The sequence below is a fragment of the Cannabis sativa genome, chromosome 3 (assembly GCF_029168945.1).
Source record: "Cannabis sativa cultivar Pink pepper isolate KNU-18-1 chromosome 3, ASM2916894v1, whole genome shotgun sequence".
Lineage (NCBI taxonomy): Eukaryota > Viridiplantae > Streptophyta > Magnoliopsida > Rosales > Cannabaceae > Cannabis > Cannabis sativa.
In genome coordinates, this window is record NC_083603.1 from 643,586 (window position 1) to 667,222 (window position 23,637).

The 23,637-nt window shown below is 32.4% G+C and overlaps 3 protein-coding genes and 1 pseudogene across 3 annotated transcripts; 1 reads left to right on the forward strand and 3 right to left on the reverse strand.

Annotated features, from left to right (window-relative positions):
* The first annotated feature begins 1,561 nt into the window (after nt 1-1,561).
* Nucleotides 1,562-9,566, forward strand: LOC115710290 (putative calcium-transporting ATPase 11, plasma membrane-type). The gene is made up of 7 exons (XM_030638652.2): nt 1,562-1,818; nt 4,076-4,130; nt 4,221-6,169; nt 6,465-6,626; nt 6,950-7,121; nt 8,351-8,649; nt 9,149-9,566. Exons 1-7 carry the CDS (start codon nt 1,645-1,647, stop codon nt 9,455-9,457), a joined length of 3,120 nt encoding a protein of 1,039 aa, XP_030494512.2. The 5' UTR covers nt 1,562-1,644; the 3' UTR covers nt 9,458-9,566.
* Nucleotides 9,567-9,917: 351 nt separating this feature from the next.
* Nucleotides 9,918-12,505, reverse strand: LOC115710291 (uncharacterized). The gene is made up of 3 exons (XM_030638653.2): nt 12,330-12,505; nt 11,817-12,068; nt 9,918-10,205 (listed from the first exon to the last, which is right to left on the reverse strand). The coding sequence occupies exons 1-3, from the start codon at nt 12,449-12,451 to the stop codon at nt 10,136-10,138; spliced, it is 444 nt and encodes a 147-aa protein (XP_030494513.2). The 5' UTR covers nt 12,452-12,505; the 3' UTR covers nt 9,918-10,135.
* Nucleotides 12,506-15,881: 3,376 nt separating this feature from the next.
* On the reverse strand, nt 15,882-22,468 carry LOC133035558 (putative disease resistance RPP13-like protein 1; annotated as a pseudogene).
* Nucleotides 22,469-22,481: 13 nt separating this feature from the next.
* On the reverse strand, nt 22,482-22,989 carry LOC133035514 (putative disease resistance RPP13-like protein 1). Its single transcript, XM_061111350.1, has 2 exons — nt 22,581-22,989; nt 22,482-22,516 (listed from the first exon to the last, which is right to left on the reverse strand). Exons 1-2 carry the CDS (start codon nt 22,987-22,989, stop codon nt 22,482-22,484), a joined length of 444 nt encoding a protein of 147 aa, XP_060967333.1.
* Between the last annotated feature and the right edge of the window lie 648 nt (nt 22,990-23,637).

The following is a 23,637-nucleotide window of genomic DNA, read 5'->3' on the forward strand; positions in this document are numbered from 1 at the left end:
GCCATACTTTATTATTCGTTGCATTCCAAATTGCGAAATTGATCATATTTGAAAAAAATTAAGTCTTGATTATACAAATTAAATCTAACTAATTAATATAAAACATTAAATAAAATATTAAGTAGTCTATTTCAAAACTAAAAATATAATTAAGGCAAATTGACCAATTAATAAAACATAATCTATCCTTAAACAACCTGAAACATACCAATCCTTAATTGTAAGGTTTTTATTTCCTTACACAAATATTGTTATTTATGTTGATCTAGATAAAAAAATATTGTTTTGTTTTGACAATATTATGATCATAATATCGAACTGTGTAATGTGTTATACACCCTAATCAATTAAGTTATAAATAATACTTAATTTTACTTAAATAAAAGTTTAATGAGACCTTTGAGCCCCAAAAAATATGGGTCCTAAATATGAGTCTAGTCTAGCCCGCCATGTGCCTAAAGCTAACCCTGTATAGAGTAAATGTTACTATGAAAGCTCAAATCTCGCTCAAGAATATTCACTGTGACGTTTGGTTAGAGGTAATGAAATGACTTTTCCACTATTTTGGTGGAATGACTATTATATTTAGAAAGAAAGATCATTCTAATGGATGAAGAGAAAAAATTTTAATAATTTTTTTATTAATTTTTTTATGCATTTTAAATTTTATTCAATTCTATTATATTTTTATTCCTATATTCTCATTCCCATTTCTATTCTTATTTTATATCTCTTTGCACCAAACGTTACCTTAAAGATACGTTTAGTTGGGGTAATAAAATGGAATGGAATAGAATCAAATTTTATATTATTCTTTTATTTAATTAGTTACATTTGAAAATTCAGGATTGATTTTCACTATTTCTTTCGATCGAAATAAGTTCACACACAATTTTATTTCAATGCAATATAATACGTGGATAATGAGGATATTTAACCGACGGAAATTCCAGAAATATAACTTAAGTACTATTATTACAACTAAAAATTAAAATTAAATATTTTATAATGAGAGTTAATAAATTTATTTATGCCTCAAAAATTATTTAAAAAACTACACATTATAGTTTCATTTGTACGATTTTTTTATGTATAAGAATATTTAATTAATGGAAATGGTCTTGTTTAACTGAATATAATTAAGAAATGAATTAATAATTTATCTCAAAATAATAAGAGATTATTTATTTATTGTTTAACTTTTTTCCGATAAAGAAGATGAAAAAAATTAGATTCCTTCAAATCAATGGATTCCATTTTAAGTATTTTGTAAAGAATAACCCATATATTAATTTTGACCATTTTAAATTGCATGTGATAATAATTAAAAATACAAATATTAATTTCCTTATATATATTATTAATTAGAAGAGGTGATAGTTAATTAATAGTACTTAGTGAGATTTAAAACGAGTGGCTTAATTCAAGGAATAGCCAAAGACTTGGCCCTATTATGCCATCACATCCCATCCCTATATATATACTTAAATTTATATATAATATATACACACATTTTTACACACACTAGAGACCTATATATATATTTTTCTATATTATATATATATATATAAATAATTAAAGAGAGAACTATAATTCTCTACATGTAGAGAGTTAGAAGATCATAATAAATAAATAAATAAATAAATGGAGAAATATTTAAGGAAGAATTTTGACGTGGAAGCAAAGAGACCCTCCGAGGAAGCTTTGATACGGTGGAGATCCGCCGTCTCCGTCGTCAAGAATCGTCGCCGGAGGTTTCGCATGGTCGCTGATCTTCAGAAAAGAGCTGAAGCTGGAAAAAAACGCCTCAAACTTCAGGTATATACATATACATACATATATATATGATCAATATATCTCAATCATATTTTTATATATATATTTTAAGTATATATATTTGGTTGTTGTTATTACATGTAATATTGTGTAATTAATTAGCTTAGATCAAGTAATATTTAACCATATATATAAAATTTTACTACATTAGTCATATATATGATCAAATATACACACGTTATTATATATTATTATTATTCATTCTCATTCCATGTTATTAATTAATATTATATTATTAGATCGATATATGTCTATATAGAGAAAACGCAAGATCTTAATCGAGTAGTTTAATTTGATGATTTAATTTGCAAAAAAAAAAAAAAAACAGTTTGATGATTTATTATTATTATTATTATTATTATTATTATTTATTTAATTAAAGAAATATTATAGTAGAAGAGAGAATATAAATATAGTATTATATTACGTCATATATATATTTATAGGTCAAATGGTTGACGTGGATTCATATCAAGCCAACCATTTTGGAATTACAATATGTTTGATTTCTTTATAACATTTCTCTTTTTGAAATCTTTATTTAAGAATTAAAGATCCAATAATAAAGGAGAAATTTATAAATGTAGTTGAATAATTAGGCAACTTTAAATGTTGATGGACCTTTAATATTTCGTATCTCGTGACATATATATATTTATATATTATGATTTGAAAATTATAATTTTGCTATATATATATGTAACCTCATTTGAAGGAAACTGGGAAAATTATCGATAAAGACTAGGAAATTTTGTGAAAAGTCTTGTATGGTATAGTTGGTAATTGAATGAGAAATTTTTCCATATGACATTTTTATATCTATCTATATGTATTGTTTTTTTTTTTTTAAGGAAATTTCTTAGCTATAGGCTTTAGCTAGCCCCCATTTCGACTACTTTTCCACTCTGATATATACTAATTGAATTTAAGCTTATTAATTCATGAGATTTAAATTAATAATATAATAGTACTATATATAACTTCAATAAGGAAATAATAATATTAATATAAGAATGTTTTAATTGCATGATCTTAAAAACAATAAGTGATCATCAAGATCAAAACTAATTCATCGGGACTCAACTTATTTTTTTATTTTTTTGTTAAGCTCGAATTATAGTCTTTTATATATAAATAAGTTTTTTACTTGTTATATCAAATATTATCCACATAAAATATAAAATAAAATATGAGTTAATGATGTCGATATGTACTATACAATAACTTGATAGATCAATGTGAATGTTATTTTGACATATTTTAAAGTTAACAAATTTTGACATATTCATTACTCATAAAATGTATATGATGTTTCACTCAGTCTATCAAATTACATAATTTAAAGCATATTAGGTTATTTGTTTTTGGGATAATTTCACAAATGCACAAAAATAAAAAAAAAAAAATAACAAAAAAAAAAATAACAAAAATACGGTTTTACGGAATTTTAAACATTTTTACGATTTTTTTGATTTTATTTACATAAAATACGGTCTTTTTATGTTAAAATTTTGTTCATTTGTTGTTAAGTTTTTGTTACCTGTATGTTATTTTTTGTTGTTATTTTCATGTTACTTTTATGTTGTTTTCTTATTTATTTTATGTTGTTTTCGTGTTATTTTTTGGAAAACTGTAAAAATGTAAAAAAAATATTCATGGAACGTAAAAATGTAAATATTTTACAAAAAAATGGTGCCTTATGTAATTATTCTTTTTTTTTTCTCTAATATATATGTAATTTTTTTTAATATTAATAAAAAAATTGTGAGTAAATTAAACTACATGACAACTTGTGATTAAATAATTCTTCATAGTTAAAAGAAATTTTTAATTGCGACTAAAGAAAAAATATATATATTTGAAAATTGAATTAAAAAAATAACATTTAGCCGCAAATATAAGATATTATTTATAATAGAGGGGTTTTTATTTTTATAGATTTTAAATATAACTCTGTAAAAATATAATTTTTCTCAAAAAAATTATTTTATTGAAATTTTTTAGAAAAAAATTAAAAAATATGAAACCCTTTATAGTAACTGGTTATATACTTGGTTACCTTTAACTAATTTTCTCGTATTTTTTTAATTTTTTCTTCAATTTCTCATAAAATAATTTTTTTTTTTTAAAATAATCATATTAAAATTACAAAACATACTAGAAAAATCTTTTCATTACTAATTTATGCTAATATTTCCCATTAATTACTCTGTTATGGTATTTTTATCATATGTAACAGGAAAAGATAAGAGTAGCCTTATGTGTTCAAAAAGCAGCATTACAATTCATTGCTGGTATTCACTCCTTAAATCACTCAAATCATCTATTTATTATTTACATATTTTTCCTTGTAATAATAATGATCCAATTTTCACTTCATGTAGCTGGAAACAAAGCTAAACACAAGCTCTCCAAAGAGGCAGAGGAAGCTGGTTTCGGGGTTGAATCGAATGAGCTCTCGAACATAGTTCGATCCCACGATGAAATAACTCTAAAACAACATGGAGGAGTTGAAGGCATAGCAAGACAATTATGTGTTTCATTGAAAGATGGTATACTTTCAACTGATTTAACTGTCAGACAAAACATTTATGGACAAAATCGTTTTGTTGAGAAACCCCCTAAAGGTTTTTGGATGTTTGTTTGGGATGCTTGTCAAGATTTAACACTCATAATACTTATGATTTCTGCTGCAACATCAATTGGTGTTGGTGTTGCAACTGAAGGTTGGCCAAATGGTATGTATGATGGTTTAGGAATTTTACTTAGTATTTTCCTTGTTGTTATGGTAACTGCAATTAGTGACTACAAACAATCTTTGCAATTTCGGGATTTGGATAAGGAAAAGAAGAACATCGCGGTTCAAGTGACAAGAGATGGTTGTAGACAAAAGATTTCGATATATGAACTACTAGTTGGTGATCTTGTTCATCTTTCTATCGGTGATCAGGTTCCTGCTGATGGGATATTTGTTTCGGGATACAGCTTAACTGTTGATGAATCAAGCTTGTCTGGGGAAAGTGAGCCAATGAATGTAAGTAAAAACCGCCCTTTTCTCTTGTCCGGTACAAAGGTACAAGATGGTTCTGGTAAAATGCTTGTGACAGCAGTTGGTATGAGGACTGAATGGGGAAGACTTATGGAGACATTAAGTGAAAGTTGTGGTAATAATGAGACTCCTCTTCAAGTTAAGCTTAATGGGGTTGCAACAATTATTGGGAAAATCGGTTTGGTTTTTGCTGTTTTAACTTTCTTTGTTCTAACAACAAGGTTTTTAGTTGAAAAGGCAATGCATAATCAAATGGGAAATTGGTCTTCAAATGATGCTATGGAGCTTTTGAATTTCTTTGCAATTGCAGTTATAATCATTGTTGTTGCTGTACCGGAAGGACTTCCTTTAGCTGTGACATTAAGTCTTGCTTTTGCTATGAAGAAATTAATGTCTGATAAAGCTCTTGTGAGACACTTATCTGCATGTGAGACAATGGGTTCTGCTACTTGTATTTGTACTGATAAAACTGGTACTTTGACCACGAATCATATGGTCGTCAACAAGATATGGATGTGTGAAAATGTTAAAACGATAACAAATGATGAAAGAGCAGAAAGTGAGGTGAAATCCTTTGTCTCTCAGAGAGTTGTTAGCTATCTTTTACAATCGATATTCTTGAATACTACATCTGAGGTGGTTAAAGGGAAAGATGGGAAAAGAAATACAATCGGTACCCCAACAGAAGCTGCTTTAGTAGAGTTCGGTTTACATTTGGGAGGTAATTCAAAAACTTATAGTAAAGATTATGAGATAGTAAAAGTTGAACCTTTTAACTCATCAAAGAAACAAATGTCTGTTCTTGTGGCTCTACCGAATGGAGACGGGTTTAGAGCATTTCGTAAAGGAGCTTCGGAGATTGTGTTGGGAGTTTGTGACAAAGTTTTGAAATCTAATGGAGAAGTTGTGAGTTTATCTGAAGAGCAAAGAAGTAACATCTCAAATGTTATAAATGATTTTGCTTGTGAAGCTTTAAGAACTCTTTGTTTAGGTTTCAAAGATGTTAAAGATAATTGTGATGGAGATAGTATTCCTGATGGAAATTATACACTTGTAGCTGTTGTTGGAATTAAGGATCCTGTTCGTCCCGGTGTGAAAGAAGCTGTTAAGAGTTGTTTGGATGCTGGTATAACTATTAGAATGGTAACTGGTGATAACATTCATACTGCTAAAGCTATTGCTAGAGAATGTGGAATCTTGACTGAAGACGGTTTGGCTATAGAAGGGCCCGAATTTCGCAACAAAAATCCACAGGAAATCGATGAATTGTTACCAAAACTACAGGTTCGACAAATACTTTTTAACATTTTTATTTTTAGAATAATTTTATGTTTTTATTTTTATATAGTTAAGCTTGATCTTTTATTTTGGTAGCAATACTGCAAAATCAATAGCTAAGGAATGTGGTATTGATCTAGATAATAAAATCTGATAGAGATCTTAAATTTGGTGACATTTCTAGAAATAAGGGAATATTGTCAAAGAAAAAAAATATACGAGAATTTTGCTGCAAATTACTCTTATTTGTTTTTTTCTCTCAATTCACTGTATGTAAAAGAATTTTCTATGAAAAGTACAGGTAATGGCTAGATCAATGCCTTTGGACAAACACACATTAGTAGCTCATTTGAGGAATAGTGTGTTAAGGGAAGTTGTGGCGGTGACCGGTGATGGGACAAACGATGCTCCGGCTTTGCATGAAGCCGACATTGGACTTTCCATGGGAATTGCAGGAACTGAGGTAATAAGTTCGTTATCATTCATATATAATAGAATAAATAGAATCTATCCTCTTAAATTATTACAACATTCAAATTATGTTCTCTGAACTTTTTTGCTTGTTAAAAACTTTTCCCGAACTATTTATATCACTGAATTATATTCCTTTTGTCAACTTTAGTCATACGACGGTAACAAGTGGTATACACTTAGTATGAATTTTACTCGAATAGTTCGGGTAGACTTTTAACAAGCGGAAAAGTTCAGAGCATAACTTTACTATATCTTTCGATTTGTATACAATTTCTTCTGTCATAACTAATAAAATATTTTTGGGATCAATAGGTTGCAAAAGAAAACTCTGATGTGATTATAATGGATGATAACTTCACTACAATAGTGAATGTTGTTAGATGGGGTCGAGCTGTTTACATCAACATTCAAAAGTTTGTTCAGTTTCAGTTGACAGTTAATGTTGTTGCTCTTATGCTTAACTTCATTTCAGCATGCATCTCAGGTTGGTCTTTTCATACTCCTATAAACCAACAAAAATTTGGGTGGATTGAATATTATTTTTCTATGCCTAGTATAACTCGAATAAATTACACAAATTATAGTTGGTTAAAGTATGTTTTATTTATACTTTGAACTATATAAGGTTTAATTTTGAAATTTAGATTTTATAGTTGTTCATTTAAATTATATATTTGGATATTAAAATTGAAGTTTTTTATTTTAAAATAAATGTTTGTTTCATATTTTAATGTTAACAATTAATGTTGAGTAATTTGCGGGAAAACCCCCCAACTATCAATTTATTTGCGAAAATCATCCAACTTCATATTTTGGTGGGAAAACCCTCCAAAGTACTGTTCTGTTTACATTTTTAAGGTGTCGTCTGTCCAGACTCGTTAAGTCTTAATTTTACCAATGTGGCAATGACAGGTCACTAAAAAATTATCCTATGTGGCCATATTTTACAAAATAAAAATAAAAACTTTAAGAGTAATTTGCGGCAAAACCTCCCAACTATCAATTTACTTGCAAAAAATCATCCAAAAAACTTTAAGGTTGGATGGTTTTTTGCAAGTAAATTGATAGTTGGAGGAGTTTTGCTGCAAATTACTCTTAAATTTTTTATTTTTATTTAAATTTTATTTTGTAAAATATGGCCACGTAGGATAATTTTTTAATGACCTGTCATTGCCACATGGGCAAAATTAGGACTTAACTAGGCTGGACAGATGACACCTTAAAAATGTAAACGAAACAGTACTTTGGAGGGTTTTCCTATCAAAATATAAGGTTGGATGGTTTTTGCAAGTAAATTGATAGTTGAGGGGGTTTTGCCGCAAATTACTCATTAATGTTTGTTTCATTGTTAAGGTTTTAACATTGTAATTTCTAAGCTTAAATAATAAACACTAATAATAATCGGTTTGGATGAAAGGGGTTAAATTTTTTTATTTTCTTATCGGTATATAGAGAAATGTTCCTATGGTGCCTAACACTCTTGTAAGGTGTAATATCATTATTGGTACAATTCAATATCGGGTCTTACTTATTTTACTTTAATAAATATTATAAAAAATCGCTAACCACTTATAGGACGACACTTATAACAATGCTCTATTTACATTATATCAGTTAAAATATGTTATAACCCAATCAATGGACAGCCTACTCTTGAAGACAATGGAAAAAGACTAGACCTTCTTTGTTAACTTCATCAATGATTTTTTTCAGGGTCTGCTCCACTCACTGCAGTTCAAATGCTTTGGGTGAATTTGATAATGGACACTCTTGGTGCTCTAGCTTTGGCTACTGAACCACCAAATGATGGTTTAATGAAAAGGCCACCAATTGGAAGAAATGTAAATTTCATTACTCCAATAATGTGGAGAAACATAATTGGGCAAAGCATTTACCAGATTGGGGTTCTTTTAGTTCTTAAATTTTATGGCAAACAAATCTTAAATCTCACTGATTCAAATTCTACTTCAGTTCTCAACACAGTTATATTCAACTCCTTTGTGTTTTGCCAGGTATATAAAAATTATTATTTATGATTATCTTTTTCGTAAAAAAGTATAACAAAGATCAACAGAGATTCAGAATTGATATTACTTTTAGGACATGATTACAGTAAGAATATCACTTGTCTTTACTATAGAGACATTTTTGTTTTCAGTATTTTAATAAATTATAACTAATTTTTTTTTACACAACGTTCTACATTATATTTATAGTAGATATTCCACCCGTTTTTGAATTTTTTTGAATAATTTATGTTAAAAACAATCATTCAAGTTAAAGAAGTGCTTATTTCTTTTTACAAATGTATAATTCTGAATATTTGGGCTATAAATTATTCTAAATTTTTTCGAAAATAGATGAAATGTCTGCTATAACTACAATATACACAGTTTTATAATATATATATATATATAAAAAAAAAAATCTAAGTTATAATTTATCTAAATACTAACGTTACTAGTAGGTACATAATTTTTCATTAATTTTATTGGGTTTTTTGCGAACCAGATATTCAATGAAGTCAACAGCAGAGACATGGAGAAAATCAATGTTTTCAAAGGCATGTTTGAGAGTTGGCCATTTATGATGGTTATGGTCTCTACAGTAGTTTTCCAAGTCATTATAGTTGAACTTTTGGGGACTTTTGCTGGAACTGTACCTCTAAGTTGGGAATTTTGGCTACTTAGCATCTTGATCGGAGCGGTTAGTTTACCGGTAGCTGTTGTCTTCAAGTTCATTCCAGTTAAAATCAAAACCAAGAATCATCATCATCATGATGGTTATGAAGCTCTACCAAGTGGACCAGAATTGGTATAAAATAACAAGCTAATATAGCAAATAAATCAGTTGGATTATTCAATTTTCAGCACATTAATTTTAATTTTCATGACAATTTTGATTGATTAATTTAATTAATTGTTTCCAATTCGTTGATTCTCCTAAGTTGGTTGGTTACATTCAGCCTTAGTTTATTCTATTGTTATGTTAAATGTACATTTCTGACTCGAAGTAGAAAAGAACAATAGTCTTGCTTGTACTCCTAATGTTTTTTTTTTAAGTTATTTTAAATTCTCTCGAACAAATTGTGTCCCTTCATTTGAAATTCGAGACAACAATTTGGTAATGGTAAGGATAAAACTCAACAATTTAACAATAATTTAGAGATATTTGATCCTTTATTTGCTATAACCAGGGAAGTAAAGTATCCCACATCCCACATAAATGTGAGAATCCCATATAGAGAACAATAAATTGCAGGACAATTAAAAATGGAAACTGTACACAAAAACTACCAAAACTGCATTGACTACTTTCAATCCAATAGTACTTGTTTAAAGTTGTAAATTCTACTTTAACAATCTCATTAACTAAAACAATTGTAGAATGCAATTGCTACATAGCTTTTACATTCTACTAGTCTCTCAACAAGTTGAGATTCGTTCATGAAAGGTCTTATTATCCAAACACTATACTACAATCATTGTTAGTTATCACCTACTTCGATGAAGGTTCGACTTGCTTTTTGACAAAGAGCTTGTTTATGTCTTCTGTAACAACGTTGCTCCTGTTATGATACCAACCCAACAAGATATCAACAATGTTGTTGTGGATAAGCAGAACAAAATTGAATATGCAAAATTGTGATTCGATATAGATTCTTAAATCATGGCAAAATTTCGGTTTCAAAATGAAGCAAGGGTGAATTTCTGACATATTGAGCACTGATCCAAATAGCAATTGGTCTTAAAACAATAAAAATCTCTCAACTATTTAGGTTAAGACCAAATTCTACAAACAAAATATTTTCAAAGTGAAATCCACAATTGACAATGCAAATTCACTATAGTATACAACTCTTATCCTTCTTCTTCATAGAAAATCTTTCAATTCTACAAACAGCTATTCTACTTCTCATCGTAGATAAACTAAAATTAGCTCAAACCAATCCATTAATTGGTTTAAGAGATTAACAACTCGTTTGGTTACTTTAATACGCTGTATTAGATCATATTGTATTGTATTATATTAAATTGGATTATATATCATATTTTTATATAATACCATGTTAAATTTTAATTTGTACTAAAATATTATATATGTATATGCCAATAAAAGTTAATTAATACCACATATAGTTTTACATAAAATTATTACATAAAATACAATTCAATAATACTATACAATACAATATGGTGTACCAAACGAACTCTAAGTGAAAAGGGCATATGAGTCAATGTATTGAGTGCTGCTTTTGGGAGTGACAATAGAATAGTATAAATAGGTGAGTATATGGAGTGAGAGTTTATGCAAGAATTAACAGGTTATCATGGAGAGACTAGACCTCTCAAATTGTCTAGAATTGTCACTGTAATTCCCTGCTTACTGCAATATAATTTCAGTTAGTGTTCCTTTGGTTCTCTACTAGTTTTCGCTGCTGTTAATTCCTACATTTCCTAAGTGTAATCAATCGGGCTACATCATCATACCACCATACCATTCAGAAGTAAAGTCTCCCACACTAACTCTTGGCCTAATCCACAGATTGCCCCTTTCACGACGTCACTCTCACTTGAAGGTGCATGACTCTAATACCACTTAATACAACCACTAAGATAAAACTTACTCCCAAAAGCTAATCTAAGAGAGGAGGATGCCCAAATAGTTATATACTACTAACATGGTCAATATGGGATCAATTACCAAAATGAAATCCAATGTTGTCACTGCAAATTCACTTTCACAAACTGCAGTTTACAACTCCACCATTTTGACTCATACAAAACCTTCCAATTCCATAAACAGCTATTCTCAAAGTATTTTGCAGAAATAGTCATTATGAAATTTAACTTTTTTTAAAAAAAAATAAGCAAACTAACCATGATCGCACAAGCTACTAAAAATTACACTATGCGACCACAAAAAGAGCATTATGGTCGTTTTGCAACCATAAATTTACATTGTGTGTGACCATACAATGTTGTTATTTTGCTAATTCAATATTTTCATGTTATTAGTTCGACAAATTTCCCTATTCTCATCATTCATAAACTAAACTAAAATTAGCTCAAACCATTCCATTGGAAATACCATTCAGAAGCAAAGTCTCCCATATTAACACATAAAGCAATGACAAAACCATGAAATTGCAGAGAAATCATTTAAACAAAGAACTGACCTTCCACGAAGTTGGGGAGGAACAAGAATGCCACCAACAGTATCTGGAACACTCTTGGAATGACTCAAAATCCCTTTTGGAACTTTACTGCGCGGCAGAGACGAACCTAAACCAACTGGGTCTCTCTTCCTTGATGATGATGATGCACTTTGACCACTCAATGAACTATATGAAAATTCAGAAGAGTTCAACAGTTCTGAAGCATCAGGAAGTTTCACAATTTCAGGTTCAGGCTTCTCACTTGGTTCAGTACTATCCATAAACAAAGAAAAAAACTCCATTAAGGGTTTTAGAAAACAAAACAAAAAAGCCCCAAAACATTTCTGCCCAGATTTTCTAACCAAAATCGTAACTTTATCTCAGTAACTGATCATGATTGTATAGAATTTATTGCTAGAACAGTTGAAATTTTAAGAAATTGAAAAATGCAGAAATGGAATAATGAAACCTAATTATAAAGTTAAAAGTCTATCAATGATTCTGTGTGTGAAAATGAAAGAGGGAGAAGATTACAGCTGGTTGTGGTTTGGGCGAGGTTGAGGACCTTGAGGTTGAGCCTTGTCGTCTTCTCCGACGGGATCAACCGGAACGACGTCGTCTTCGTCGTCGGACGAGGCGTAATCTACCAACGACATCTCCGCGAGTCTCTCCTTCTCACGTGTGTATAATCCTTTTCATATACAAAACCATAATGAAAACGGTGTCGTATAGGAATATAAGTTTTTCTTTAAAGATTCAATTTTTTGCTCATAAAAATACTATAGTCAACTACTTCGTATATATATGTAAGACATATATTTATATGTTAACCTCCAAACTTTTTCTAATGGCCATCAATATTTAACACGTGACAAGAAGGATAATGTCACAGAGTTAAGTAGACTTGAGTCATAGCAGTTGACTTAGAAGGGATTTCACTATTATGTACCATAAAGGCATAGAGCAATCAATTCCAAACCCCGAGAGTTAACTAACATAAGTTAGTTATAACCGATCTTAACTAAACTTAACAGAAAATAACAAACTTGATAGCTGGGGTTTAGGTTCCCTTGACAACCCCCTTCAAACTTAGAGTGGTTGAGCAAACCGCACCAAGTTTGTCCCTAAGAACAGAGAACCTAGAACTAGAGATTGGTTTAGTTAAGGAGTCTGCAATTTGATGCTCAGCAGGAACATGTTGAATGATGATCTGTTTGGACAAAGCCTTGTCACGAACATAATGAAGGTCTATCTCAATATGCTTCGTGCGAGCATGCAAAATTGGATTGGCAGACAGATGCACGGTACTAAGATTGTCACACTAGATCAAAAGAGCAGATGATGGAAGCTGCTCCAGATCAGATAGTAATGATTGTATCCAGTTGATCTCAGTAACCACAATAGCCAAGCTTCGATACTCAGCCTCGGTAGATGATCTAGAGATTGTAGCTTGCTTCTTGGATTGCCAGCAGACTAGATTTCCTCTAAGAAAAATGCTATAACTCGTTGTTGATCGACGATCATCTAGGTGAGCAGCCCAGTCCGCATCACAAAAGGCCTCAAGATTCAGAGAAGATGGAGGCTTTAGGTGAATACCATAGTCTAAAGTTCCTACAAGGTACCTTAAGATCCTTTTTACTGCAACAAGATGAGACTGCAACAAATTCTGCATAAACTGGTAGATTTTGTTCACACTGAATGCAATGTCAGGCCAAGTGATTGTGGCATGTTGAAGAGCCCCAACCAAAGACCTGTAAGCAGTAGCATCAGTAACAGGGTCACTCCCATAATTTGATAATCTCAACCCATTGTTCATAGGAGAATTATGAGTTTTGCCTCCCTACAACTCAACTTTGCAAATAAGATCTTGAATGTACTTCTTTTGTGACAGTATAATGCCTTGGGATGTTTTCAGAACCTGAATGCCAAGAAAAAAATCCATAATCCCAAGGTCTTTCAATGCAAACTTGGAACTGAGGGCTTTGATGAGATTGGAGACTTGAGTATCACTGCCAGTTATGAGAATGTCATCTACATAGATGAGTATGTAGATGACAGTGCTTGGTGTGATTAAAGTAAACAGGGACTGGTCAGTTTTTGCTGATGTAAAGCCTAATTGCAGCAGGACTGTAGATAGCTTCTCAAACTAAGCTCTTGGAGCTTGTTTGAGACCATATATATATATACATGGCTTTGTGTAACTTGCAAACCATGTGTGGATGCTCAAGATCAACAAATCCTGGTGGTTGCATCATGTAAATGTCTTCATGAAGACCACCATTAAGGAATGCATTATTAACATCTAATTTCCTTACTGACTAACCCTTTGAAAGAGCTATTGTAAGAACAACCTGAATGGTTACTGGCTTTATCACTGGGATGAAGGTTTCATGAAAATCAAAACCAATTTGTTGATGAAACCCTTTTGTTACTAGTCTTGCCTTTAACCTTTAAACAGTGCCATCTTTGTTCTCTTTAACTCGAAAACCCCATTTACACTCTATTGGTTCTCTGTTGGGAGGTAGATTAACAAGGGAATAGGTTTTGTTTTTCTTTAAGGCATTGTTTTCATCTGACATGGCAGCAAACCACTTTGAATCTTTTAGTGCACTTTTGACTGATGTTGGTGTTAGAGAGGCCATAAGCACTTTGGGTTTGCGTATGCCATATTTGCTTCTGGTTGTCATAGAATGTTTGTTGACAGTAGCAACAACATCATCAGTTGGAGAAGCTGTGGTGTTTCTAATATCAAGAGCATGTGATGTTTCTGTTGCTCCTAAATTAGGGACTTTAGTATTAGGAGGCTCTTGACTTTGTGGAGAAGTGCAATGGGGTGCAATCTGATCATTGGTGGTGCCAACATGTTCAAATGAGGAGCTACTGTGAGCAATGGATGATATATTTAGTGGAACATGTGTTTGAATTAGAGCAGCCTGGGTAGAAGAAGCAGGAGCAGTTTGAGAGATAGTTGCTGGAGGTACTTGGAAAGCAGCAGCAGTTGCTGCTTGTGAAATTGCAGCTAGTGCAGTTGGATGATTATGAGTGAATCCAGGGGGTGGGAATTAATGGAATAGTAGGTCTTAGAATTGAGCTGGAAGTGGGAATATTTGTTGAGACAGGTAATAGAGATAGATTTGGAGAGGAATGTTTGGCTGCCTCAGTGGCATAAGGGAAGATATTCTCATCAAAGAGAACATCCCTAGAAATGTAAACTCTACCATCCTTCCATTACAAGCAGGATATGGGGAGACAGAGGGGGAACCAAGTCCAACTTGAGATTTGGTGTTGGCGAGGTTAGCTTCAGTCTTGGCCACATCAAGATCTTTGACAGCCTTATCCAATTGAACTTCTTGGGCCATCAGCAGGGCTTCGATCTCAGCAACACTGTAAGCTTCCGTTCTCGTGTTGACAGAGGTGATGAACACATTGTAATCTTAAGGCAGACCATTGAAGATGGCTTCAATATGGTTTGATGCAGATGTAGGATGTCCAATCGATGCTAGGGTATCGATTATGCTCTTTCTTTTGAGCAGATAGTCACTGAGGGATGCCTGCATTTTTGTGTTGCGAAGCAGAGTTTTATACTGTCCGATCTTGGCTCGATTAAGAGACATGTAGTATTCACGAAGATTGAGCTAGATTTGAGTTACAGAGTCAGATCCAACCATCCCAGTGAGTACTTTTTCCGACATTGACGAAAGGAGCCAAGATACAAGTATATTATCCTGTTGTTCCCAATCTTCGAACTCGGGACTGACTTTATTTGTAGCTCGATCCTCAGTTGTGAGATATTGAGGTGGAGCACTGTTTGGCCCAAGAAATCATTGCAGGCGACTGCCTTTGATTGCTGCCAAAACTTGGTGTTTCCATGGTAGATAGTTGAACTCGTCGAGACGAATAGAGAGAGAATGAGAGAAGGAAACAATATTAGTTTTAGGTAAATTGATTTGTTGAGACAAACTTGGGGGAGTCGACGATCCACCATTGTTGACAGCTGAAGAATGCTCCATGAAAGAACGATCAAAGCTCTGATACCATGTTAACTTTCAAGAAAGATGAGAACAAAAACAGAGAAAAGCGGAGGAAAACCAAAAAACAAAGAATTGTTTTATTGATTATCAATGGAGAAGACAAAGCTCCTTATATACAATACAATATGCACACGTGCAACAAAGAACTAACAAAAGTTAGTTATAATCGATCTTAACTAAACCTAACAGAAAAATAACAAACTTGACCGATGTAGTTTAGGTTCCCTTGACAATAAAATGCCCAAAAAAAAAAGGTAGGAATGAGTTTCAAGAATATCTTACTCATATTGTTCCCTGATTCATCCTCCAACTTCCATCTCAAGTTTTCAGTGCTTAGTTACATACAAAACAACTTCACTTTTGAATCTTTAACACAAAATATGGATAATTCTTCTTTTTATTATACATGTCGACCATATTCTAGGATACCCCCATAAGTACGATCATTTGCCCCAATGAAAAGCGATTCAGCCTCTGGACTGAACGATATGCCTGATGTCTGACCGAAAAAATCAATTTCCTGTTCTTTCTCGTACTTGCTCTTCACATCATAGATGTGCACATAGTCCACGGCCTCTGCTGCTGCCATGTAGCGACCATCAGAAGTGAAGCGGATTGAATGAATGGCTGCTAAGTTGCCGCCCAGAACAGCCACCGACTTAGATAGGTTGCGAATGTCCCAAACACGACAAGTTTTGTCCTGGCTTCCAGTAGCAAAAACAACCCCATTGGGGTGCCATGAAGAAGAGAATGAATAATCCTTGTGTTCACTGAATTCCTCCACTGTCTGCAAAATCATGAGAGTTAGTTATGGATCATTAGGTAGAAGGCTGAAATGCTTTGCTTTGCAAGTACCTTTCCAGTTTGAGGGTCCACCAACATTCCATTTGGATTGTCCCCAACTACCACGAGAAGTTTACTGTCAGGACTCAAAGAACAATGCTGCCACATCAAAAAGTGTACATCATTCAATAGGTAATATCCAATGACAAGTGAATTATAAACATCATATTAATGCAAGAGACTCACATTCACTGGCCAAGAGAAACGTAAATGCTTAGAAAGCTGAAATCTCTGCATATTGAATTCTCTGATTCCGCAGTCATTGCTCGAAGCTAGAAAGTGAATAGCGCCACTAATAAAAGAAGAAAGATTCCCTAGTTCAGCAAAGTCTATTTTCATAAATCTCAACAGAATTGGGGTTAGAATCAAAAGGGTAGAATCACTACCTGGGACTTGAATAAATCTCAACAGAATTGGTTATGGCATTGTTATCGTAAGTTGTCTTGTAGCAATAGCTAACTCCCGGCCAATCAAGAGCCTACATTTGTTAGGCCACATATTCTAGAAATATAAGTACTCATACTTGTATTCTGTAAGTAGTTTGTTGCTAAGTTGTAAAGTGTTTCGAAAGTCAAAAACTTGGAAAAATTGTAATTCTATCAGCATTCCAATTTCAAATGAAAAGAAAAAAACCAAGATTGATGGTATAATTCTTTCACAAAACAACTTAGTCCCAATACAAATTACTACTCAAGAAAACTCTGCAGTAGTCTTAGTTAATTGGTTTACTGACCTTGCAAATAAGTTCACCATTAAAGCCTCCAGCAACAAGTAGTTTATCTTTTACTGCAATGGTACTAATGTCAGTCGTTGTAAATCCCTCCAACAAACTTCCAGGATGTTTCTATAAGCAAAAACAGAATGATCGGTAAAAGTGTTTGTTGTATTTGTGCATATTTAATCATGTTTATGGTCAAAGTACCTCTGAAGGTGCCACATGTCTGGAAACATTGAGAACCTCAGACCTACTAGAAGTTAACGATGACCAATGAACAATAGATTTACTTTGATGAAGGTAAACATCATACTTTGATGTTGTCCACACCAAGTTCCTTAACTGCATTACCCAACAACCAAAATAGTAATTAAAATCACAGCTATACATTCCCATATGAATATGATATGCAAAAATGTAAAGCATGTGCTTATTATACAAACCTGAAAATGCAAAATGTGTGGTTTCACCAATGGTGCATTTCGTTTGAACTCATAATAAATCAATCCTTTCTCTGTAATCTTGTAGTCCTGCTTACAACAGAAATTTTTTTGTGAGCAAACTCTCACTAATCAATTATTACTATTAGTAATCCAGTATCAAGAGTCATATCCCTTACAAACATTCGATCTACACTTATGAGCAGACAAATAGTCACTATCTTAAGGGGGATATTAGACAATATTATCCCACATGAATTAAATGTAAAAATATTAAGTCATTTATAAAAACATTGGTTACTCCACTCATAACCTATGTGAAACTACAAAGAGCAAATCAATTAACAAAAACATAGATATAAACAAAAAGTAATTGATTTTTTTACCTTTCTTGACATCTCTCCTGAAAAAGGGATGTTTTCATGGTTCTTATATTTATCAGTCCTTCTTTGTCGGTATCCCTCTCTGCTCATGGGTAACTTATCCCAAGGAATACCTTGCATATCTTGTCTTCCTCTATCCTGCAATGCAAGTGTAATATGTTATTGTTCCAAAGTATGTAATACAAAAACAAATGAAAGAATATACATGCATTTGAAAGGTTGGCCATTGAATTGGAAAAAAGGTTGACCTATACAATTTTTCTTACGATCACCAAATACTAAAATTTCTAACTTTCTTACTTTTATACTGTGGGGCGGAATTTTTTTTAAAAATACTGTGTAAGTTTTATACTGTGTACTGTGTTAAGTTTTCACTGTTGTTTTACGGTTGTTTTTTAGTTGTTTCACTGTTGTTTTTAGTTGTTCTGTTTTGTGTTCCACTGTTGTTTTATAAAAATACAGTATTTTTGAAAAGATTTCCGTGTGACAGTATTTTTGTAAAAATTGACCCAAATTTCAATATTTTTTGTAAATTTCCCTTTTTCTTTTTTCTATACCGAACATGAGAATTTATTTTAATGCCTTAGTCTTTTCTCACCAAAGTCTAACTTCCAAACATAGCCTTAATAATGGTGAGACCGAGATGCTTAGCAGGCTTAAAATGCTCTTGTGAGAAACTCTTTTGTGTCTTAATGATTTGCATTTGAATATTGAAAGTATTCACATAAATATTCATAATATTATTGGCATCTACCTCAACTGTTTCCTCTTCTGATTGTTTATTCCTCAGTTCAGAATAAGACCTGTCCATAATAATTTCAAACAAGAATATTACTCAATAATTCAAATAAAAAAGAAAATGAGAAAGTTCATGTTGAATACAATAAGCTACATCTTCTATATGCTACACTTCATAGTTCATAATCAATAAAACTGGTCTTGCTACAAAAATGCTTGGGTAAGTATATCTAGGGGGGCAACATTCAATCCAATTCAATTGAACCAAACTAATCTAATCCAATCCAATTACAAAAAATTGGATATCCAATTACAATTGGATTGAATGTTAAAAGTTGGATTATAATTGAAATGGATCAGTTATTAGATGTCGTTCTCAAAATCCAATTAAAAACCGATCCAATCCAATTTCATTTATATATATATTAAAAAAATTATTTAAATTTTTTATATAAGAAATATATATTTTAATTATATATTTAGTAGTTTTTTTGTGTTGAATTTGTAACATTTAGTTGTTTTGTATATTTATTTTCATGATGTTTTGTTTTATTTTATTACTTGTAATGTTGTTGTTTTACTTATTTCATACTTTTAGTAGCATTACACTAGTAAAAAATGATATTTTAATGGAGTATTAAACATAAATAAAGATAATTTTTGGTTTTACCTATTTTTCTTCATATTTTATGTTAATATCAAAAATTAAGTGTGTAATTGGACATCCAATTAAAAAATCGGTTAATTGGATTTGATTGGATTTTGAGGTCTAATTGGATCGGTTCGGATAATAATTTTTCAAATTCAATTACTAATTAGATTGGATCGGATGAAGAGAAAAATGTTGGATTAGTTCGAATGCCCAACCCAACCCTATTGATATCCGAGCTAATTTATTATTTGATACATATAGTAATCCCACAAAAATTTATAGAATCAGCAAAGGGAAAAGTAAGAAGAATAAGAGAAAAGAGTACCAATTGATGCTTCTGCTTGTACCAATTGATGTAAATTCTTTCATTTCCTTCTTCTTAATATGATCTTTAAACTTAGTAGAAAGAGTCATATGATCAGGTATCTCTGTGATTGGAAACTCCATAAATTTAACACAATCATGAATCTCCAACTCCTTTAAACAAGATAAGACTCCAAAGCACTCTTCATCAAAGGCTTCAAGTTCATCACAAAAGGAAATCCTTAGTGAAGTTAAACTCAAAGGTAATCCTCCTTCAAGAAAAGACTTTTGTTCTGGACATCCAGAGATCTTCATATTTTTCAGACATGGAAATGCTGAGTCCATCTGATGATCCCTTGGCAGTAAAGGCATCAGTTGCTTACAACTCAACACTAGTAGAATTGTTAATGATGGAAGATAATCAGGCAAGTGAACATTTAACTTTGGACAATCTTCCAAATAAAGCTCTTTAAGTCTAGGAAAGACTACTCCATCTCTAGTACTGAATGACCATTCCTTCCATTCAGGCATGTTCCAAAAATGCAAAATCTCTAAAGATTGAAATGACTTAGAAAACTCTGAACTTATTATGACCACACTATCACATCCCCAAATCTCGAGCTTTTTAAGGTACGGTAGCTGTCCAAAGGGTGGCAACAAACAACAATTTTTACAAGAATGTAGACGCACTTCTACTACATTCGAAAAGGAATGATGTCCTACCCAATCTGATAATGTTGTACCTCTGTATCCATAGAAACAAAGTTGCTTTAAGTTGGTGTGAGGTTTGAGTGCATCTAGTATTTCCCTTTCTTTTTGTGAATCATCAGCGCCATTGCCACCGATACCCCATCTCAAAATCAGCCCATTAAGACGCTTCTTGTCCTTTAACTTAGCCTCCAAAACATCACCAACATTGACAACATTCTCAAGGCCTGAAATTTTAAGTATGCCTGACAAATTTTGAAGCCCTCCTAACTCCTTGATGCTAGAATCAGCCTGTCCTCTTCCCAAAACAAAATCAGTTAATGTCTCTAACTCTTTCAGCTTACAAATTTGAGATGGCATCTCTTTCAAAGAAATTGTATTACTAATGTCAAGATGGCGCAACTTGATTAGATTTCCTATCTTCATTGGCAAACGAATGAGATTCGTACAGTATGCTAATAGTAAAGTCTGCAAATTGTACAAGGCACAAACTGTATCAGGCAGTTCAGTAATTTCAGTTGAAGACAAGTCCAAATACCTTAAGTATTTCATATTGGCAATGGAATTGGGCAACTCTTTGATAAAAGACCCAGATAAAGAGAGTGTTTTTAACAATCTTCCTATACTTGACAATATTTCATCCATTGCTATGTGGTCTGGCAATGATGTAATTCCATGCAGTGGTGAAGAGTGGAATGAGAGAAAGGTGCGTAAAGATGATAACTTCTCAAGCTTATTGAACTCAAACTTTCCCCCAACATATGACAAATATCTAGTCTTCTCTGTAAGGTTGTTTAAGTTACTATTGTCATCCAATCTTACACAAAACTCACCTGATACAAAATTGGCTAAATCATGGACAAGATCATGCATAAAAATTGTTGATTCGTTCCAACTTGATTGTTGAAACAATGATCTTGATATTAGAGCATTGATGCATTCCTCCCCAACATCTTCCATTCTTTTTGTAGACTTATATTGATGTAGGATTCCTTCTGCCATCCACAACAAGATTAGTTGTCTCTTCTCATATTTAAAACCTTTGGGGAAAATTGAACAATAAGCAAAACATTGTTTTAGATGTGAAGGCAAATATTGGTAGCTCATCCATAAAGCTGGAATAACCTCAACACTCCCATTTCTTGCCAATGCAAATCCCATATATCATTTCTATGCAAATCCCATATATCATTTCTCAGAATCCTTCTCCATTCCTCCTGATTAAACTGAGATCGCAAAAGACCAGCAAGTGATTTTATTGCTAAAGGGAGTCCCTTACATTTCGCAACAATTTCACTACCAATTTTCTTTAGTTCCGGACATGCATCATCCAACTCCACATTGCTAAAGGCGTGTGTTGCAAATAATTTCCAACAATCATTGTCAGATATTACTTGTAGGTCATAAATTGTAGCATCACCCATCTTTTGTGCAACAGTTCTACTACGCGTCGTCACCATGATCTTACCTCCATTTGCTCCAAAATCAAAAGCACTTGCCAAACAGCTACTATAATTCTCCTTCCAAACATCATCCAAAACAATGAGAAACTTCCTTCCCTCCAAAGCCTCCTTCAGTTTAACTTGAAGCTTATATGAATCCTCAATATCACATTTCTGACAAGTAATGCTTTCAAAAATCAGTTTAAGTATCTTAACAACATCGTACTCATCTAATACTGTAATCCATACTTTTGACTCAAAATGCTCCTTCACTCTAAAATCATCAAAGATGAGCTGTGCAAGAGTGGTCTTGCCAATACCACCCATGCCAACGATTGGAATCACAGATATCCTATTCCCACTATCATCATTCGACAGCAATAACTTAATAATTGCATCTTTATCATCATCCCTTCCATAAACACCAGATTCTATTGCCAAAGGAGTAGGTAGCCTTTGCAGAATTCTATTTTGAACACCTCCTTTTAAGCCAATGACATCTTTTTGACCTATAACAAGCTTTAACCTACCAAGAATCCCAACTATCTTTGTTTTGACAGGGTTATCAAATTCCCAAAAAGAAGTAGTAGGGATGAATTTCAAGAACATCTTACTCATAATATTGTCAATATCTGATTCAACCTCCAAGCTGCGTCTCAAGGCTTCAGTGTTGATCTCGTCCACCACCTCATCTGCTTCATGAACAACTTCCTTAAAATCATTAAGCCATGTCCTGACAGTCTGATCTTGTAGCTGTTTCTCCTCAGCATCATTTAACAGTGAAGTAGCTGACAACAGGGTTAGATTCAACTCATTGAGTAAGTCTACAATGTGTTTCTTTCCATGGAAGAAGTCAACCACCTCCTTTGAAGCTAACCTATCAAATAACACTTGAAGAAAAGCAGAGAGAAAAGCTCCTCCAACAGCCAGTTCAGCCATGATTCTGTAATTGAACAAGGATATATATCTTAGATTAGATACACAAGATTTATGAAGCTTAAGTTAACTCTCATCTCAATAAATAGCAGAGGAGTGTTCTGTTTTCGTTTACTTTTTGCTCTATTCATGATAGTTGACCCAAGGGCCAAGTATTCTTATTTACTTTCTAAAATAAAAAAGGCCACTTGTCTTAGATAACCCAACTCTAATTTATTGAGAAGTCTTACTTGGGCAGAGTTAAACTATGGTCAGGGCGGCGTTGAGGTGAGACGAGTGAGGCGATCGCCTTAGGCTCCCACCGCGCTCAGGTCCCATTTCGAAAAATAAAATAAAAATTAAAACATAATTATTCATAAAATAAAAAATAATGTACATATTATTAAAAATATGTTGCAGTACTAAATGTTTAAAGTAATCACTTGAAGGAAACACAAACACAGATAGCGGAACATTCATGCTCCATGAAAATAATGTAACATGTTCACATATAGTAATACTAGGGAATTAACTTATTCTTTCGGTGTAGTTCAACTTTTATAATTTTTTTTATATTCGTTGTGACTAGTGGCAAAAAATATTCCGAGATTGGTCCGGGCCACATTTCACAAAGGGGTACCACTATCAGAAATGTGAGATTTTCACTATTTC

What these genes read in the sequence shown, in the direction of transcription:
- LOC115710291 (XM_030638653.2), bottom strand. Translation starts at nt 12,451, where the DNA reads ATGTCGTTGGTAGATTACGCCTCGTCCGACGACGAAGACGACGTCGTT. An exon ending in CGCCCAAACCACAACCAGCT is followed by an intron (nt 12,069 to 12,329) that starts GTAATCTTCTCC and finishes GTTTATGGATAG; the next exon opens with TACTGAACCAAGTGAGAAGC. An exon ending in CCTCCCCAACTTCGTGGAAG is followed by an intron (nt 10,206 to 11,816) that starts GTCAGTTCTTTG and finishes GTATCATAACAG; the next exon opens with GAGCAACGTTGTTACAGAAG.
- LOC133035514 (XM_061111350.1), bottom strand. Translation starts at nt 22,989, where the DNA reads ATGGCTGAACTGGCTGTTGGAGGAGCTTTTCTCTCTGCTTTTCTTCAA. An exon ending in AAAGATAGTTGGGATTCTTG is followed by an intron (nt 22,517 to 22,580) that starts GTAGGTTAAAGC and finishes TGTTCAAAATAG; the next exon opens with AATTCTGCAAAGGCTACCTA.
- LOC115710290 (XM_030638652.2), top strand. Translation starts at nt 1,645, where the DNA reads ATGGAGAAATATTTAAGGAAGAATTTTGACGTGGAAGCAAAGAGACCC. An exon ending in AAAAACGCCTCAAACTTCAG is followed by an intron (nt 1,819 to 4,075) that starts GTATATACATAT and finishes CATATGTAACAG; the next exon opens with GAAAAGATAAGAGTAGCCTT. An exon ending in ACTCCTTTGTGTTTTGCCAG is followed by an intron (nt 8,650 to 9,148) that starts GTATATAAAAAT and finishes TTTGCGAACCAG; the next exon opens with ATATTCAATGAAGTCAACAG.